Here is a 20262-nt window from a genome sequence, read left to right as displayed (position 1 = left end):
ACCAAAAAAATCCAGGTTCAAAATACATCACACAAGTGATGATGGTTCATCTCATAAACCATGACACACTGCTCTGCCCTGCATAAACTGGCGTTATAGGCTTAAGGTATCAGCATCGGTACTGGTATCTGCAATTCCCTGCATTTACTTGATACTGATTGATACTAAAATGTGCAGTATGGCACAGCACTATGAACTATACGATGACAAAAGGTGGGAAAAGAACAGGACGTGAAACCAAAACCTTCAAAGTAAAACAGGAAGTAACAGACTGGGATATTTTGGAAAATGCAGCTTTTTCTTAGCTTTTTGGATTTTCATCTACACATAAATTGTGTTTTAGGTCAATGAAAATGGAGCTTTTGAAAAAATAAAAGACTCCAAAAAGGACTTTTAAGATGAAGATTTTCAGAAACTCTATATAATCCAAGAAACCCAAAATAAAGATTTTGTTGTACAAGGTGCACACTTTATCTGTTCTTTTCTTCACATCGGCCTGTGTTGTTGTTTATAGGCTTCTGATAAGCCAGACGTTTTTTAGTGTTCTGATTATATTACCTGTTTGTTTGATATGCTCTCGTGCATTCATGTAGACTAGATTAAAAATCCCTCATTTAAAAAATAACCGTATACGTGTGGATGCAGCCTGACACTAAACAGCGTGTGGATGTGGTAAATATAAAATATAAAGTGGTAAATATAAAACCACTGTGTTACAGCTGGTCACAGTAAAGCCTTGGCGGTACTGCATGGAGGTTATTTACCTCTAAGATATGTTGTTAAGCTTACTGGGTTTTAATTAAATACACACATGTTCACAGTTGGAATACGTTTTATTAAAAAGCCACCATGTAGTTGTAGTTATTCTTAAAAAACAGCCCCACAGAAATAGAATGTTTCATCCTTACAGGAGATACTGTACGCAGACTGTGAAGACCATTTTTAAACAAAGAGGAGCTGATTAGAAATTACCAACAGTTTGATTAACTGATGGGTTTTTTTCCCTCTGTAAAAATGCCCATTATGAGATAGTCTCTCAGTTGTGGGGATTTGCTGCTCAATTTTAATTTAACTGTAAGCCTAATATCATTGGATTATGAGTTGTTTGGACAGCAATTTGAAGAAAACTTGCAGATCAGTTAGTAATAAAAATAACTGTTGCCCTAGTTGGATAAATCCCCTAAAGCCGTTTCACTGTGTAATCACGACAATCTCAAACTAAACTGAAACAACAGAAACGGAACCTTTTAAAGAATAAATATATAATATATTAATACTGAACACCATAATCTTCTAATACTGCAAATATCTGCTATCCACATTTAAGCGTAACACTTCATGCGGTGCTCATGTGTTAATCTGAATGTTTCAGCTGTTTCAGCATTGTGCAGCTTGTCTGTATGCAGTGTCCTCATCATTAGCAGCTCTGTCACTGTGTTGTCACGTTTTAAGGAATAAGCTTGTCTGTCTCTGCTGGATCTGCAGAACTCCACAGTCTTTTCTTCTGTCTGTGGCCAAGATTTTTAATGACTGTACTTCAGAAACTCTGGTTAGATAATCACAAAAAAACAAGCAAAACAGTGTTGTCTGGCAGGTTCAGAGTCACAAGCTTTGTCCTTCTGATTTTCTTTCGATGGAAAGTCAAAACTCTTTTAGAGATGCTAAAATGTGTTTTATGTAGAACCCCCCCCCCCAAATCATTGGCTCAAACACATTAAATTTGTCAGGTCTTTATTTGAATTTCCACCTTTTGCCACGTGCAAGGGAGAAAACAAAACAGAAACACACCATAGCCCTCGGTGTGACACGTGCATCCGCACACTGAGGAAAACTTGGCCAGAGGTTGGAGCAGATGTTTTCTGGATGTTATTTGAATGGTGACCAGCTGACAGAGCTGAGAGGTTTGGTGCTGAGCGTTTAGACTCGCTCTAAGACACATCAAGGACATTTTTTCCTGTAATATTTGTTATCAGTGGTTGACAGTCTGGGTATTATATTTGCACAACAGCTCAGTAAATCCAACAAAATGACTTGTCTTCTTGGCACAGAGAGGGCAGACCAGCTGCCGATGCTGGAGGAGGTATGACGATGTGTAGTAGAGGAATTCAAAGGTCTGTGGCCTCAGGTAATTAAGGGGAATTATAAAACAGACAGAGTGGATAGCCACTGAGTTATTTTATCTACTCCCTTGATGCCACAGGCTTGCTATCAAATCCTCAAGAGAGCTGTAGCTGTTCAACACTCAGATTGTGCCACCAGAGAAGCAGTTGAGACCAAAATTGCTTGTGGATGGAAAACTACGGTATCATGTTTCTGCTTTTCAGAAAGGCCACTAAAAGAAACCTGCGAAAATACATTTCAGCCGAGGTTGAAAACATGGTGTGAGTGGCTTTTTATACACTGTGCTGTGGGTAGCACATTGTATCAGAGTGAGTTACAAGACCCTTTTTAAAAAGAAAAAGAAAAAACAGTGTGCACTGTAGGCTATTGTACCATTACATACATATTGCAGAAGCATGCACCGACGAAACAGAGGACTGCTGTGGCAGTGTAACCTCAGTGGAATAAATGGCTTCAATGAGGTAATGAAGACCTCAGGGGATAGATGGATCCTGCCTCAACCCTGTGTTTGTCATCGTCCCTTTGCCTGAGTGTGTATATTCTGTTGTCCGCGTGTGCGCACTCTCTGTCCCAGTCAGTTTATTTGCCTCTGATGAAGAGACCATATAATGTTGTTTCGAGGGCTGAGGCAGCTTCAGTACAACAGTAGAGATCCACAGTGCGTCTCGTTATAAGTGCAATTAGCAGGGAGAGGATTCTCGACCAAACTAAAGTGCACTTAATGAAACACCCAAGACCCTCTTCAATAAGGCAGTGATTTTTCTCTGCCATTCTGGCCCGTATGCAACGCAGTGCGCAAGGTGACAGATTAGTCGGTAGGGAAGAAGTATTAAAGATTACTTAAACAGATTTTACTCCTCTCTTCTTTCCAACGTTCCTTAGGTTCATTGAAGTTTGTGGAGATTGACATTTGGAAAGCTGTCTTGAGCATTTCAAGTGGTTTGAGGTCTGGACTTTCCAGTACGTTCATTCTTTTGTTTTCCAGCCATTCTGTTGCAGTATGCTGTGCTTGGCATCACTATCCTGTTGCATGACCATTTTCAGCCAAGCTTTAACTGCCGGACAGATGGTGTCACATTTGACTCTAGAATACTTTGGTATACAAAGGAGTTTGGGGTTGGACTCAGTGACAGCAAGGTGCACAGGTCCCGTGGCTGCAAAACAAGCCCAGATCATCACCTCACCGGCACTGTGCTTAACAGCTGCTGTGAGGTGTTTGTGCAGATATGGTTTTTGCAGAAGTCTTGTGTTCAGTTGCACCTTTGCAATCCTAAACTTTGCTGCTATGTTATTTTCAGAGAGAGAAGCCTTTCTCCTGGTAACCCTTCCAAATAAGCCATACATGTGCAGTCTCTTTCTAACTGTTCTGCCATGAACTTTAACATTTCATATGCTAACTGAGGCCTATGGAGTCTGTGAAGTGGCTCTCAAGGTTTTTTGCAATTCCTCTGAGGATTGCAGGGTTTGACCTTGTGGTAGGTTTCCTGGGACATCGACGCCTGGGAAGATGTTTCTAACTATACAAAGATTACAAATTGAAATAGTGTTATAAGCCTTCTGAGATTGATGGGTGGTTACAATTGCTACTAACTACCAAAACCGCTTTTGCTGCTTTCATGGAGGTCCTCACATTTGCTGATGATCAGGTAATCAAGTGCATTTGACTAGCAGCACCTTGGTGTTACTGACCCTCTCGTTTGTGAAGGTGTACTTAGATTTCACACACTGCTTCTGCTTCTTGGCTTAGGTATAATAGGCCATATTTTGTTGTTCATCTGAGGTTGTATTTTACAAACTGAAAGAGAAACATTTATTTTTATTGCTTTAATATGTAAAACCTTAGAACTTTCAGAGGGTCTACTTTCTTTTTCAAAACTATATATCTTTTTATCTGCTTTCTCTCAGCCTCTCTCATCCCACTCAGTGACTAAATTAAAATCTTGAAGCATCCAAAGTGTCAGCATGATTCAGTACAAGAGGCTATTTATCTAATGGTCAATGCATTCCTGATATGAGGCAAAAACCAATTAACAAGTGCGATGTGGTTTATATGGTTTATTCCTTACAGACCCTCCGCTGTAATTTAAAAGAACACACGCATATCCACACAGCTGTAGCTGTTGACGTTTTTCTTTAGTCTTTAAATCACCATCCCGCAGCCTTAAATACTCATTTGAGGACCAAATTATTATTTGTGTTTAGTATTCGTCCACAGCTGGAAATAGTTCACGCAAATAAACAATTTGCTCATGTTTGAGAAATATTGGCTGAAAAATGAAAGGATCGGGCTGTTTTAATAAGGTCTTTCGTCTTTTAAAAAGATGTTTAGATTCCTGTTTAAGAGGGGTGAATAATATTTAGGAAAATGTAAACGGGAGTGGCACAGATAGAGCAGGGTGGGGAAGCGTTTAAAGATGGACCGAGGCATATTTGGTTCTGGTCATTTGATTTCACGGTGAACAAAAGCAGCTTAGTCTGTATCTTTTTATCCAGTTATGACTGTAACAGCACAGTGGGGAGGCAGGGTATTTTGCTGCTAACAGCCAGGCCTCGCTGACAGTTGACTTTGTGAGACTTTGTGAGAGTGAATTGAATAATTATAGAGGATGTAAATAGAACTTTTGTTAGCTTCCACCACCTCTGCAGGAGAGTCATTATAGCTGCATGATGTCTGATTACCTGAGTGAATACAACGGTGTCACATGAGTCTGACTGACACATCACTTTTTGGTGAAATACAAGCTGTTCCATGGAGCACACGTCTTTTCCATCTATGAAACAGCTCGTGAGTCAGTTTTCTAATTCTGTTAAAAATAAAAAGGGTTACATCCTAAAGAGCTGTGACATCAAAACGCCGAAAACGACTGTCCTCAAAATGAAAGTGAGAGTGAGTGCTCAAAACCCATTTTCAGAATTTCACTTCAATGTGTCGTTTAGCAGCTTAATAAATAACAAAAATTATGTCAGCAAAAAGTTAAAATAAATTAAAATACATATTATGTCACCAGCACATGAATGGAAGCATTGAGCTAAAACGTAAGATCAATAGGTACTTTCACTGTGGTCCCCAGTCACACAAGCTTGGAGATCGGTCAGTGACTGCCTGGCAACGACTGGTCGCTAGGCAAAAATGCCTGGCAGGAGGTTGCTTGGTGTCACTTGGTGACACTGGTCGCACAGAGGTTTCCTCCTTTCAAGTGCATTAGGTGGATTTTGCATGGAAGTAAAACACTCACCAACTACTTGCTATGCGGCTATGAAGGGTTCAACATTTACCTTGAATAAAGCATGACCAGAATTATTGCCAAACTTGCAAGCTCAATCTCTGGGTGACCAACTGGTTATGGTAGCTACTTATAGCAATGCAATCAGAGTCAGGAAGTTTCCCTCCTATTTTTATTCTAGTGTGACCAAGGTATTGTAACGATAATCTAATTACCGTTTTTGCAATAGTAAACCCTTACTTTACTTATTACTTTAAAAAAGTAATCAGATTACAGTAACGCGTTACTGCCCATCTCTGGTTACCAGCTGTCAGCTACGTAAAAAAGGATCCTGGTGTAGAAAGTAATATTAAATAAATTCTAACAACAGCTTATTAAGCTTAAACGTGCTGCTGTTGTTTATCCGCTGGTTTCCTCTTTCTGGTGTAAAGTGGGCCAAAAACAAACAAGAGAGGCGAGAGTCGCGACAGAAAAGCCGATCAGCTGATCATTGATCAGTGTCATGATTGAAGTAGCAACAGGAGAGGGAGGGGGAGAGAGGCAGTCGCTCCATGTATCGGTTGTTAAGCTTAACGTGTAAATGCTTTACAAACATTCAGAGATGAACTTACACACTTGCTTTACTTCTCTCTTGGATAATTTTTTCAGAGATGAAATGCCGGTTGGTAGCGAGGCTCCAAATGCTCAACCAGACCGCCAACAGGTCTAGTACTCCAAAGCCGCTCTATCATGTTACACATGCTGCCCCGACCTGCTAAGGTTATCAGCTGAGTTGCGCCATGTGGCAAGTTTTGTGAGGTGCTTTTGTGATATTTAATGGATTGGATTACAGTTTTTATTTCTCTCCTATATCTGATCCAGTAATTTAGGTCAGTATCAGACCGATACCGATACGTAATATCGGATCGGTCCATCTCTATTTTAAACTAGCTTCCTTCTGTGATTTTAAGGCCCCTTTGGACATTGAGATATAGTACGCGAGACAGTTGCTGATTTGCTCCTGTGTGGCTGAAAAACCAGTCTCCCAATCTCCACCAGCTAATAGAGTACAGTTTTGAATTATTGATGCTGTGTTGGAGTTACGACAATAAGCAGAAATGTCAAACATTGTCACCTGCTGCTGCGTCTCACCGAGGGAAATCCAGACCTTTAAATTAAATAAAAACCCTCAACGCTGAGATTTTTTTTCCGCTGTTGGACTGTCGGCTCATACTGTGTGTATTCCTCGAAGTCAAGTAGTTTTCTAATTCACCAAAGCGTCGAGTTTAGTGCAATTTGATATTACTTATAAGTCATGTCTGATGCAGCGTGTGCTTCAGCTCGGATGAGAAAAGTACCACTCTTACCTTTAACTGACCACCCACTGAATGTAAATGGGCTCCTTAATAGATATGCCTGTCAGCTTATGTTATCCACAATGCCTTTCAGTCACTATACAGTTCAACCCACCACATCAAGCCCCCAGGGATATAGCAGGGCCTGGTAATGATGGCCTACGTATGTTTCAAATAAAGTGGCAGCTTGAGTTTTAATGTCTCAGACGGCTGCTTAGAGCCTGTGCAGCATACACCCTGGAGTCTGTAATCCACTGCAATATCCATGGGAAACATGTGACCAGTAAAGTCCTCACAAATTGGGGGAATTGACAGGGGACAAGCTGATCAAAGCAAACTATTGATGGACTGATTGATCATGTCGATTTTTCACTGGCAGATTGGAGCCCTGTGATGGCGAGCTTGTGCAGTTGCATGTCTTATGCAGCTCTGGTTATTCAATTGGTGGTCTGTGCCATTTGACAGACTTCTGTGATCAATGTTCTTTGTAAATGTTAAGGCCGATACGGTTGATGGCGCCATCTTATTGGCATGATCTAGCTCAGCCCAGATGGTGCTGTGCGCACATTAACCTCACGGTGTGCGTGTGTGTATTGGTGCATGTAGGGAGGGCACAAACTCATCTTCTCACATTGGGGAAAACATGAGGCCACGTACTCAATCAGGAGGGATGACATGTCTGACTGTATTAAGGATTTAACCATTCTCCAGATCCACACTCCTTATCTTCTGCTCATAATAAGTAAAAAATATTTTTTCAACTGCAGGCTTGATGATGAACCTGTTCACTCTTAACCTGAGGCACACCTGCTCTAGCCTTACATTATCAATTCTGTATTACCAAATAGCAACATGAGCACATGGCTAATTAACATAGCGTTACCTAATGCAAGAAGCTATTTCTGGACCTATATTTACACTCATGCTTGGACCAACACATAGGACATTTTTCATTAAGAGCTATCTTTATTTCACTCACAAACAGACCGTATACAAAAGATGGACATAACCACCACCCATTAGTTAACAAGGTCATATTGTGAAGCCTCAAGCTGAGCATTTTTACTGTTGCCATTTTGGCTTTTTAAAGCAAGTTTGGTGTGGATTGCCTAAGAGTTGTCCACAATATTATATGTGATACAACTGCCAGTTGCTAGGGAAAAATGTGTTATCCTTCCCTGGCTGGCAGTGGTTCCTGGCTCTCACTGGATTAAACTGGATGCAAAGAAGGTGCTGCACCAAAAACTTCCAAAGAGATTGCTTTGGTTGCTAGCAGATTGCCATAGTTGCTTGTAGTTTTTCATGCTTGTCTGTAAATATTGTGTACTAGTAGTACAACTTGGAAAAGTGCGACACAAATGGTAAATTGACTTCAAAATAGAATTGTTCCTTGGAACTACCAACGTGTTTTAAAATGTGCAACTTTTACTTTTAAGGCAAATTCTCTCCATCTCTGAATTGTGTTGCACTTTTCACTTTTTCTGATCTGATCTTTTGTACCTGGCTATAAACTTTTTAACATGAGAACTGAATCCACATTGGAGGCAGCCTCTAGTGGGACCTATAGGAACTGCATTCTTTGGCTTTGTTCTTCACCTGCAAATGTTGCCCTTTGTGTTGTATATGCTGCCTTCCAGATAGCTCGGAACACTGCAGGAAGAGCAGGAAAAACAGGATTTGTGTTGGTTCTTAGCAATGTAGAGCCATTCGGGTATCACTAGCAATACAGCATAATAATTGTTTATTTGCACTTAAAAACACTGCACAGGACATTTGTGGATAGAGCTTGGTCAGTGCTCTGTGCATAGCTTAGTTAACGAGTCATAAATACACAACAGTGGCAATATAAATGAAAGGTTTTGCAGTTTTACTACTGTTTACATCCAGTGCTGCCATCTTGGAATACTAACTCAGAGTTGCTGGGGTTGCTCTAGCTTTCCAAGTGGTAAAAGCTGAGGGAGTGTTCCAGATTAACATTAGAACTGGGATTCGGAAAGTTAGACTTCCAACTTATTCAAGAACACAGCAATAGAATATGCGAGCCAATAGGACATTTTTTTGTCATAGACATCTATATTCAAGCTTTTTTAATTATGTAATCAGCAGAGTCGTCCCCTATTGGCCATTATTCAAGTTTTTGACATTGTTAAGGCCATCTTTTATATACAGATCATGTTTTCACCATAAAACCTGGCTCTGTTTCCCTCACAGCTGTTTCGCTTAACTTTAACAATGCCTGTCTTATGGGCTCAAAATGTGGTCATAAATATTTTGTACTTGTAAAAAAGATTTGTGTGTGCGTAAAAAAGATTTGTATGTGTAAAAAAGATTTGTATGTGTAAAAAGAATTTGTGTGTGCGTAAAAAAGATTTGTATGTGTAAAAAAGATTTGTGTGTGCGTAAAAAAGATTTGTGTGTGTGCGTAAAAAAGATTTGTATGTGTAAAAAAGATTTGTGTGTGCGTAAAAAAGATTTGTATGTGTAAAAAAGATTTGTGTGTGCGTAAAAAAGATTTGTGTGTGTGCGTAAAAAAGATTTGTATGTGTAAAAAAGATTTGTGTGTGCGTAAAAAAGATTTGTATGTGTAAAAAAGATTTGTGTGTGGACTTAGAAAAAAAACCCTGCAAGTTACAAGTACGGATTTTTGACCCTATTTTTCTTCCCTTCATCTGATTGGTCAATGTCATGTCAATCACAAATGTAACAATCCAATCAGAGAACAGATGGGTTTGGCTGTCGGAGGGGCACTTTTTTGAACTGCAGGTCCTTGAAGGGTGATACCGTTTGAAGCTGGAGGATCGCTATATAAATATCCGATAGCAGCAAGGTCCCCTAACTTTCAGTAGCTGTTGAAAGGATAAAGTTGTGGTATGTCAGTGGTTAGAAATAACATTATTACTTTAGGATTAGTTTAACACAAAGTCAGGGCTGACCCAGGACCATTGCTGTGAGTCACAGTGCGCAGCATAAAAGTCCTTTCACATGGATGCAGGATACGCTGCTAATGCTAACTAAAAGCAAAGGATCCAGAATTTGTTACGCTGGCTGCTGGGCTCTGTGGGTTTTTGCAGCTGCTCTACCTGTACTAGATGCACCTGCTCCTTGTCTTTTCTATCTCTGACTTTATGTCCTCTACAAGAGTTTATTTTTTTTGCTAGTTCTTCAAATGTTCAATAAAAACATGTATGCTAATTCATAACGAAGAAAGCTTTGTAATGAAGACTGTCATTTCCAAAACACTGCCCGCCCCCACCCCGCAGTCCGCAGCGCTGTTGAAAAGGCTGTGGAAGTCCCTGTATTAAACACGTAGACCTGTGACATAAAAATCACCAAACTCGGACGACCACAGACTGTTTTCCTTCGTGGTGATGAAGGAAAACGCTGGGTTGGCATGTAAAAGGGCATTTATTCCCTTCAAAGACCTGCAGTTCAAAAAAAGCGCCCCTCGACAGCCAAACCCATCTGTTCTCTGATTGGATTGTTACATTTGTGATTGACATGACATTAACCAATCAGCTGAAGGGAAGAAAAATAGGGTCAAAAATCCGTACTTGTAACTTGCAGGGTTTTTTTTTTTCTAAGTCCACACACAAATCTTTTTTACGCACACACAAATCTTTTTTACGCACACACAAATCTTTTTTACACATGCAAATCTTTTTTACGCACAGACAAATCTTTTTTACACACACAAATCTTTTTTACGCACACACAAATCTTTTTTACACATGCAAATCTTTTTTACGCACACACAAATCTTTTTTACACACACAAATCTTTTTTACAAGTACAAAATATTTATGACCACATTTTGAGCCCATACTGTCTGAGAAACATAATGAGAGACAAAAGGGCAGAGGGGTGTATCGAAAATTTGTTGGTTTCAGAAACGTGTTTGACCCACGGAGCACACATTTGGGCTTTGTGTCTGCACGTGCCGTTTAATCACGTCTGCAGTAAATTACTGGATACAAGAAGTGCACTCATGGCAGTGTCTTGTGTTAGCGCCCATTGCCACTTATCCATGTTCTCTTTGTAATTGCTGTGTGTGCGCTGTAATGGGCACGCATGAGCACATAGATTCAAATGTCAGCTCGGATTTGTTGATGCTGTTTTGTTCTAATAGGCTGTGAGTAAATAATCCACTCTCGACACCCTGCGTTTAAATGTTATTAATTGGGGGGGGGGGGGGGCTGTTAATGACGTTGCATGAAGGTCTGATTAGTCCACATGTCACAGCCGCTCCCGCTCAGTGTTGCCGGCTGGCTGCTCCCATCCATCGTGTTATTTCTGTTTATTTGCCGGTAGCACTTCTGGACATCCATTTTTAATGTGAGGGACGGTCAAAAAAAAAGAAAAAAGGAGGACTGGATCTTCTCCGTCTGCAGGAGCGCGTTAACTCACCTCACAGGTGTTGTGCACATGTTTGCGCGGAAGGGGCCCTCGTGCTGTTTGTTTTATGTTACAAGTATTTTATTTTTGTCAGTGAGAGTCGGCGCCGGCAATATGCGCCAGCTTAGATAAAAAGTAAATTGTGTATTATTAGGGGCACGCACTGCATGTAGTGTACTGTGCGGGTTGTGTGTATCTTCCTGTCCAGGGTGTTATGTGGAGGCATATTTGAATTGTTACCATGGAAACCGAGCTCTGCCGTTACACAGGAACCCGGATGATTCTGTGCGTCTCTCCGCTCTCTCTCCCTCTCCTGCTGCTGTCACACTTCTTGTGGGATTTTAAACATTTTTTTCATACTTTCTCTCCACTGCCCTCTCTGAGTGATTTCATCTGCTCATTTTCAGAAGTTCAGCCATTTTTATCCAACTTACTGTACACTATAGCTTTCACAAAACAAAAATAGACCCCAAAACATTTCATTAACCTCCTCCCCACCCTTGGTCCTTCTTTTATCATCTCATGGTAATCATGTCTTCTTTTAATCTTCCCTTCTTCCACCTTCCACGCCTCCCTCCTTCACTCCCTCCTTTGGGTTTCTTATTGCTGTTCCTTCCTCCACCTCCATCTCTTTTGTGTATGTCTCTATTTATTCTCTCCTCTCGCCCCTCTCTTCTCTCTCCTCTTCTCTCTGCTGCCTTCCTCCCACTCGCTTCCTCCTCCTCCTCTCTCTCTCTAGGCTCTGGTGTCTTCATGGAGAATTCAGCTCGTTTACAATTAGCATGTGCACCTGCAATTAAGCCTGACAAACCTCTGGTAATTAGACCTTTTAGACAAACTGTCTGGTTTTTTTTCTTTGGTATGTGGCGATCACATCCAGGCGGTTCGGCCTCTTTCTTTTAGCGCAGATTTGCTGGTTTCTGTCAGACATCAGCAGTGCTCACAACTTCTCTCTCCCTCTTTTGGTTTTTTTGGACTTTTATGCTATGGGTGCTGACTGTATCAGCTCCGCAACACACAGGCTGCTTGATAAATAAAAGATTAGCAAAGGTGTTGTGTGAAGGAGGTAGAGAGACAAAGCTTTTTATTCTTACCCTTCATTTATCCCTCTCCTCAAGTGCTCCTTTGTGCTTAATTTAGAATAGAGGCATAAACATATACTCATTAGGATTCCTCATCTTTATCTGTGCAGAAAATATGCCCAAATTTGCACTCCCTGTTCACTTGTATGTGCGCGCACTCAGAAACCACAATTCTCACATCAGGCTATGACTAATTGTGTTTCTCCCTGCCTGTCACCTCCCTCTGCTTACATCTTTCACCCCGCCTCTGCCTTTTCTATCTCTCCCACTTTCTTTCCCTTCGCCCCTCTTCCTTCCATGCTCGTCTCCGCTCATCTTTGTACATGTGCTAATAGTAGCAGCGAATACCGGCAATAATACTGACTAACAGGTCTGCAGTTGACTTCAAAGATCAGCAAATGGGTCTCAGAGGGTTGAAGGGAGCGACCAAAAAGACAGGTTTGGAGGGCTAAGGAGAGAAAAGCAGTGGAAGCAGTGAGGGAGAGGGAGAGGGAGGGAGGGAGGGAGAGACACTCAGTGAGTGTCTAATGGTCACTTAGCCTGGCAGCAAGTCCATGAAGCTGTGAGGCTGTCAATCTGTCAAAATGCACCCAGTGCTATCATGACTCCCTTAAAACAGAGACGCACACACACTCACTTACACACACACAAACACACAAAACTCCCTCTCTTTCCTGCTCTGTCTTTGATGTGTGCCACAGGGTTCCTCCGAGGAAGTCACGGCACAGTTTAATGGATGTGGCGTTGTCACTTGATGCTCTATGAGAGCTCACAGCCCTCTCTCTCTCTGTGAGGTTTTATTTCCAGCTATATGGGTCACTTAGCTTGTTCTGCGGTTAAAGGGTCAAATTTTCTGTATTTTGATAGCCTGGCCAGAACTGGGCTTATTAGCCTTATCCTTAACATAAAGCAAAGAGCAAAGACATTATTACTGCTCTGGAGTCCAGTGGCAGCATGCTTTACACCACCGGATTCGGCACTTTACATTGTGCTTGGTGATTTAAGGCTTGAATGCAGCTGCTTGGCCATGGAAACCTAATCTATGAAAGTCTCTACACACAGTTCTTCAGCAAATCTGAAGACCGCATGAAGTTTAGAGGTCTGTAGCGATTGACGGAGCAGAAAGCTCTGAGATTTTATGTGACCTACCACTTCATGGCTGAGTTTCTGTTGTTCCAAATCTGATCCACTTTGTTATAATAGCACTAACCGTGGACTCTGGAATATATATTGGTGAGGAAATTTAATGATTGGATTTGATGTACAGGTGGCATCCTTTCATGGTACCACGCTGGAAGTCACTGAGCTCCTGAGATCGACCCATTCTTTCACAAATGTTAGTAGAAACAGTCTGCATGCCTAGGTGCTAAATTTTATACACCCGTGGTCTTGGGAATAATTGGAACATCTGAATTCAGTGATTTGGATGGGTGAGTGAATACTTTTGGCAATATAGTGTATGTCCGGCAAGCGTAATGGCGAATTACTGGCCCGTTTGAAAGGAAAGCTGTAGTGAGACTGAAAACAGATGTCGGCAAACTGAGGAGTGTATTTAGGAACACTCCTCAGTGCAAACTTTTGGGAAAAAATATTATGTTGGACACAATTTCAAGTCCTTAAGTTGTGAGGTGATTTGAATCCTAGCCAGGGGTTGTCCTTTCTCAAACAGCAGGACCTTGGCAACCCATGCCAAAACAGCTCAGGTATTTACACCTTCAATATGCAAGATGTTGACTGTAAGATCCAGCTGCTTACAAGCTTAATAAAAGAGTGTCAAAAAGCTGACTCGCAGGCCAGAATCAACCTACAAAAGGGTCCAATCAAGCTCAGTGGATGGAATTGCAGCGATTTAGGCTACACCTTTTGGCTTTTTCCTGTATTTTGCATCAGGAAGCACTCGGTTGCAAGAAAAGATCACATCCCAAGAGCAAAATGATTTATTATTATCTGTGTTATTGTCAGTTTTACAGCGTCCTTTCTGCCATACCACCGAAGTAGGACGGCTAATTCGAGAAGCCGTGCCTACGCATTTTTGTTTTATGACAGTAATGTTTCTTTATAATTACAGCAAACCGACAGGTAAACTGAGTTATATTGTTGAAGTTTCTCTTATGTTTTTTCGCAAAGCTGAAAAAATGAGAACATGATGATGATAAACTTTGCAGGCTGTTCATGACCTGTTTTGCAAATTGATGTGTCATTGACTGTTTTTCTGAATGTACTGTGATCTGATATGTCCCAGCTCTTGACGTGGGCTGTGGTTACTGTCATTTTCTGCAGGTGGTCGTGTTTTGCATCATCACTGTTGTGTATTAATTAATTTATATTTCAGTTCATATTTAAAGTGTTAAACATCATTTTCAGATGTTTTGCATTTATCTTCTCTTTCTGTCTCTGTTCTCTTTGCCTCCAGGGACGGCATTTACACTCCTCCACAATGCTTGTCAGCCTCCACCGTTCTCACTCCCATCTTCAGGACAAGCAGTTGATCTCCCCCTCCTCCCCCCATCCTCCCTCCCCTCCTCCAGACCAGTCATCCTATCACCCTTATCCGTGCCCTCGGCTGACGCTGCCTTTCCTCTCTCTGTCCTTCTCTCTGCTCCTCCTCTCCATTGTCCTCTTGCCCGTCTGCGAGTCCCGCAGGGGCGGAGGTCCAGGAACTGGGCCTGGAGGTTCCCCAGGGGGACAAGGAGGCCAGAGGGGAGGCAGCAACCAGAGGGGTGTAGTTATCCCTCCGCATTACTCCCCCGGCTCTCCAGCACTTCCCCCCATCAGTCCCAAGTTGATCAACTCGCTCAGCATTGCTGTCATCCTGGTGGGCAACTCTAGTGAAGTAGCCTTGGGGGCTGGACTTGAGAAGGAGGACTTCCTCCACATCCCGTATCCTCCCAAAGTCGAGGTGGTCACCATGAACGAGACCGACCCCAAAAGTATCATCAATCGGATCTGCGCTCAAATGACAAGGAACCCACTGCAAGGCGTCGTGTTCGGTGACGACACAGATCAGGAGGCCATCGCTCAGATCCTGGACTTCATCTCTGCACAGACACACATCCCCATACTGGGCATCAGAGGAGGATCTGCCATGGTCATGGCTGCTAAGGTAGGAGAACTCGGCTGAGTGCATCAATGCTTTGATCCACAGTCCACTATAATCGGGAACAAATATTAAGGTGAAGGGAAAAGAGATACACCTCATCCTGCTGTAGAATAATGCCTCCTAGATACAATTTAGAGTAATGTACTTACGACTAATAATATAATTCCCGTGCAGGTTTCTAGATTAATCATATCAGCTGCAATAATTCCAGTCAAAATTCACTGAAAGAAAACAAATAGCTGAATCATTTTTTCTGAGATAATGAACTGGTTTTTTTTTTATGAGTGTGAAGTCTATCAGTAGTATCATTTGTTAATTTGTCCTTGTACTTTTTATGTTGCATCAGCCCCTCGGTGCTCGGTGCTGCTTCTTATTCCAAACCAGCCTCTCGACTGATTGACTTTGCTGTTAATAGACCCCCCCCCCCTGCCCTCCGAGCCTGACGTCACATCGGAGCTCCTGACAGCGAGTCGACTCAACGTTCAAAGGACTCACAGTGGAAAACAAAAGAATACATAATAAGTCAAAAAACCATCTCTGTGGGACTGAGATACACGAGATTTGGCACAAACTGGGCTGCACAAGTAGAATCCATAACCCCGAAATGGAAGAACAGCTTTGAAATGTAGCCTCAAAGATGTCATGTTAATAGCCTTTTAAGTTTCTCACAGAGGAATGGCGGGGTCCGTACAAGCGTGCAGGAGGAGTTTTTAAAAAATTTGCTTTTAGTTTTTTTTAAATTAACTTTTAGATGCATGCTCGCTGTGGGGCGTACAGTAGATTCAACATATTGTTTGTTACCAAGTGCAAAAGTTTCTGTTGACCTTGTTATAGTTTGGAAAAACAAATCTTACCTTCCAGCCACATATCTATTAGTGGAATAAGTTGAGTGTGTTTTTTAAAGTGTATTGAACATTTTTAAAAGTCCTGAAAGTTTTATCGCAGTACTGCATTATGTTAGAGGCTGGTGAGGACTTTAAGGAAATGACAGCAATTAAATCAGGGATTCGGGTCGGCTCGGAAAAGCTCCATTGCCCATAATTTTTCAAAACTCACATAAAAGTCAAACCACTGTATGCTCATACTGATTGAAAACCTCCGATGAAAAAGCTGCAAATATTATCATGCAATAAATAGCACATGCATTTTTCTCTACTGCATACTTGCAATTTTTCAGAGATGAAAATAATCATTAGAAAAAATTACAGATAGATTGCTTAAAACTGCTGCAGTTAAAGACTTCACATTAGCAGCTCTCGTGTGTATTGTGAAAATGTAAATTCTCCACCACCAACCTGAACAGTTGCTACACGGCAACGATCCGTTTTTTCACCCTGCCACCTAAATGTTGCGGCAGAAATAGAGATTCATCAGACCAGGCAATGTTTTTCAAATTTTCTGTAGACCAGTTTTGTGAGACTTTTAGATCAAGTGTCCCGTTCTTCTACTGCTGAAGCCCATCTGCATCATGCTCCAGTATTTTTTAAATTCAGTGCTCTTCTGCATACTTTGGTTGTAGTGAGGGTGTTTTTTGGATTACTGTTAAAAACAGTTTGCAGATCAGCAGCTTCTAAAATACACAGACCAGCCCGCCTGGCACCAACAACCTTGCGACATCCAGATTCACTTAAATCCCTCTATTCTGATGCTCAGGTTGAGCTTCAGCAGCTCGGTTAGGCCAGGGGTTGCTGCCACGAATAGCAGCAAGACCCAGCACAGAACACAGCAGACATCAAAACCAACAGCAGATATTAAGTTAGACACAGCATGAAAACAAGAAGCTGGAGTGGAGGTGGGCTGCAAAGTAGCTTGCAGATATGCATCAACTGTAGGCAGGCTAAAGTGACTTAAAATACCACAACTTAAATAGCAATCCATTAGAACTGGGTAGTGATTGAGCCCGAGCTGAACTGAAATCGGCCTGTTATGGCTGTTTGTGGCTTGAATTTGTGCCTGCTTGAACTGATTCTGTGCTCGAATATGTTTATTATGGATCATAAAATCCCCCGAAACAGCAAGTGAGTTTAATATGATCTGGAAATCGCATCTTGTGCCTTGACTTGTTGCTTCAAAGAACATTTTCAATCAAGGATACCTCTCAATTTGAGTAAACAAAGAATCAAATGAATGCTCCAAATCAAAGAGAGCTGCTTTAATGTCCTTGCAAGAAGGAGCTCTCTCCAGTGAGAAACACTCAGAGCCTACGCAGCCTTTTCTTCCCCGCTTCTCTAAAAGACAGTTGCATGGACGTTGCGTAGAGAAAGAATGCAATGAAGAGATGATACTGAAGAGATGAAGACAGAGCGAACAGAATAAACAAGTGAGGGGGGGGGGGGGGGGGGTGAAGGTTATGACATAACACAACGTGTGTGGGTGTGAAGGAGGAAGAGGAGTTTGCTTAACCTATAATTATCGCATTTTGCAGCTGACAGGGAGACAGAGGCCACAGGCTGAGAGTGACAGAGGCGAAAGGATTGATAAGAGTGTGAGAGTCATGTAAAAGCACTGCTGAGGAAATGCGACGCATGAGAGAGAAATGTGTGCATGTGTGTGGGTTAATGCATTTGATGCTGAACACAGTTTTTCAGGAAATCTCAGTAGTTTCTCATTCTCAGTGATTACCGCTCACTTGGCTCGTTCTCCTTAAACCTTTATTCTTCTTCTGCTTGTTGTCAGTCACACACACACACGAGGGGGTGAATGCAGTGGATACGGTTGGCACGGCAACCACTTGCTTACACATTTCCCTCTACGTACTGTATAAAAGCAATTAGTGTGAGATAGAGGAAAGCAATGATTATTTCTGAGTCTGACAAAAGCAGAGCTGAAAGAGAAAAGGTCATGGCTGCTAAGGATGTGGCGGTGGGTGAGGTTTTGAATTGAAAGATGAAAAGATTAACGCTAAAAAAAAACGAGGTTAAAAATGCAGAGAGGATCCAAAACAGGCCAGCGAGACTAAGAGGAAAAGTGATTTGCCTTTCAGTGGCGTAAGTTCAAATTTTTTAAAGCGGCTGGATTTTATTTTGAACTGTGCAGTCACACAAACCATTAAAAATTGCCCCGTTTTTCCGATTTAGATTCATGTAATCTGTGTAGATTCACGCAAACAACAGCTGTGACACTTTGCAAACTAGTGTAAAATAAATTACTGAATTGTGCTCGCGGACCAAATTTGTTGCGGTTCCAGTCTTTGAAAGAGCTGTGTGTTGTTGGATGTGGTGGCAAAAGTCACAAGATCTTCAGCTTTGAGAGTTTTATACTTAAATTTTGTTTTCATTCAGTGGTTAGTTAGCTTTAGGCGGACAAAAAAAGATTTGCTGAGAGCAAGAAGCCAAAACTTTGTGGTTATGTTTAGTTGAAGCTGGTGGAAAATATTTTATCTTCCAGTTTACCTGTGTGATGAGTTCCTTCAGGGAATAATCTCAGGAATGCAAGTGCAAAATCATGCTTGAAGCAGTTTTATAAAGATATATTTTGGAGGTTTTATCCCTCATGGGTATAAATGGAATGGTACTTATATAGCACCTTTCTACTCAATTCAGCACTCCAAGCACTTTCTACTGCAGGTCTCATTGACCCAGTCTCTCACACACACACACACACACACACACACACACACACACACACACACACACACACTTTTTATCTTTCTTACATTCACACACACAAACTCGCACTCATGGATGTAACTCGGGGTTCGGTATCTTGCTCAAAGATTATTGGGCATGTGGCCGGAGAATCAGGGATCAGCCCGATTGGTATTTAAACCACTCTAACACCTGAGTCACTGGAAAGACGACAGGAAGCTGGGAGGAAGAAGTAGTAAAAAGCCTCTCTTGGAAATCAGTTAAAAATGATGTTGTCACTCCTGCACAGTAACAAATAGCTTTATGAGCTGTCATAAGACTGGGGTGAACATTTTGGTTTTCTAATAATTTCTACTGCAGGAGGCAAATAAATTTTGCATTTGATATGTTTTCATCAGTAAACTGGGATTACTGTGTTGTAAATATTCCAAACCACTGACATTAATGTCTCCTTTAACAGTGGCGTGCTACTGCCACATCAGGTTTTTTTTTAGATTTTGGTCAGTTCCTTAACATAAAAATTCAAGTAGCACCACTCTGACCTGAGGTTTTATAGTTTGAGGAGAGGACCAGCCTGGAAAACCTTACATATATGGCAAAAGTAATGGAGCCATATATACACCTAAAGGACTCGTGACTTTTATGTACTATGCACCTCAGCACTCCACGACAACACTCTTTAACTTTACTGATAGTTGATCGTGGATTGTCTAAGAAGAAATAGATTTTAGAGACTGATTTGTTGCTGTGGTGCCATCCAACTACCAAACCAGTGACCTCTCAAAACCGACGCCGTTCTTTCGTAAATGTTTATAAATGCAGGATATACGGCTTGGTGCATGATTTTATACAATTGTGGCAAAGCATGGAGATGAAAACCCGATCAGTTCAGCTTTTAATGACCCAGTGTCTCTCCCAACTTGGCACAACAGACTGGTGACCTTCACCATCACAGTGTGCATTTATTTCTGTGAACTTATTTATGTCTCTTTTTAAACCAAACCCTGACTTTCTCCTAAACCTAATCAGCTAGTCAGTGAGGTAAATCGAAACAAATGTGAGTGAAATCGAAACACCTCTGCAACCCCTCCTCTTCTTGTACTGGCTTTGCTGCTCGTTCAAAAAAGGAGCTCTTAACAGTTCACATGTGTGAACTGTTGAAGACCTCTGACTTAGTTTAGAGCAGCTGGCAATAGATACAGGAAGTCCAAAAGACCAAACTAGAAACACAACAAGTTGCAGAAACATGTGTGTCAGAGTATTTTTGTTTTTAAAGGTTTTATTATTCATATAATAATCAACTAAGAGTGTTTATATTTCTCTTCTGTACTCAACCAGCTGTATATTTTAATTGCTGGCTCCCTACTTTATAACGGAAACTGTTTGCTTTCACATAATCACTCTTTTGCCTTCACATTGTCA

General features: G+C 41.5%; 1 protein-coding gene across 3 annotated transcripts in view; it reads left to right on the top strand.

The window, feature by feature from the left end:
• The window catches only part of grin2bb (glutamate receptor, ionotropic, N-methyl D-aspartate 2B, genome duplicate b), a 136796-nt gene that overhangs the window by 15993 nt on the left and 100541 nt on the right, over nt 1–20262 (top strand). For all 3 annotated transcript variants that reach the window (XM_085459527.1, XM_085459528.1, XM_085459526.1), the window contains exon 3: nt 14567–15256. In XM_085459527.1, coding sequence (XP_085315653.1) covers nt 14567–15256 — 690 coding nt within the window. The remainder of the gene's footprint in view (nt 1–14566; nt 15257–20262) is intronic.

Source organism: Copadichromis virginalis, linkage group LG6, assembly GCF_057382275.1.
Source record: "Copadichromis virginalis isolate Kocher_CV1m ecotype Utaka linkage group LG6, C_Virginalis_male_GT1.1, whole genome shotgun sequence".
NCBI classification, from domain to species: domain Eukaryota; kingdom Metazoa; phylum Chordata; class Actinopteri; order Cichliformes; family Cichlidae; genus Copadichromis; species Copadichromis virginalis.
The sequence above is the reverse complement of the archived record's forward strand: the minus strand, read 5'-3'. Positions and strand labels throughout refer to the sequence as shown.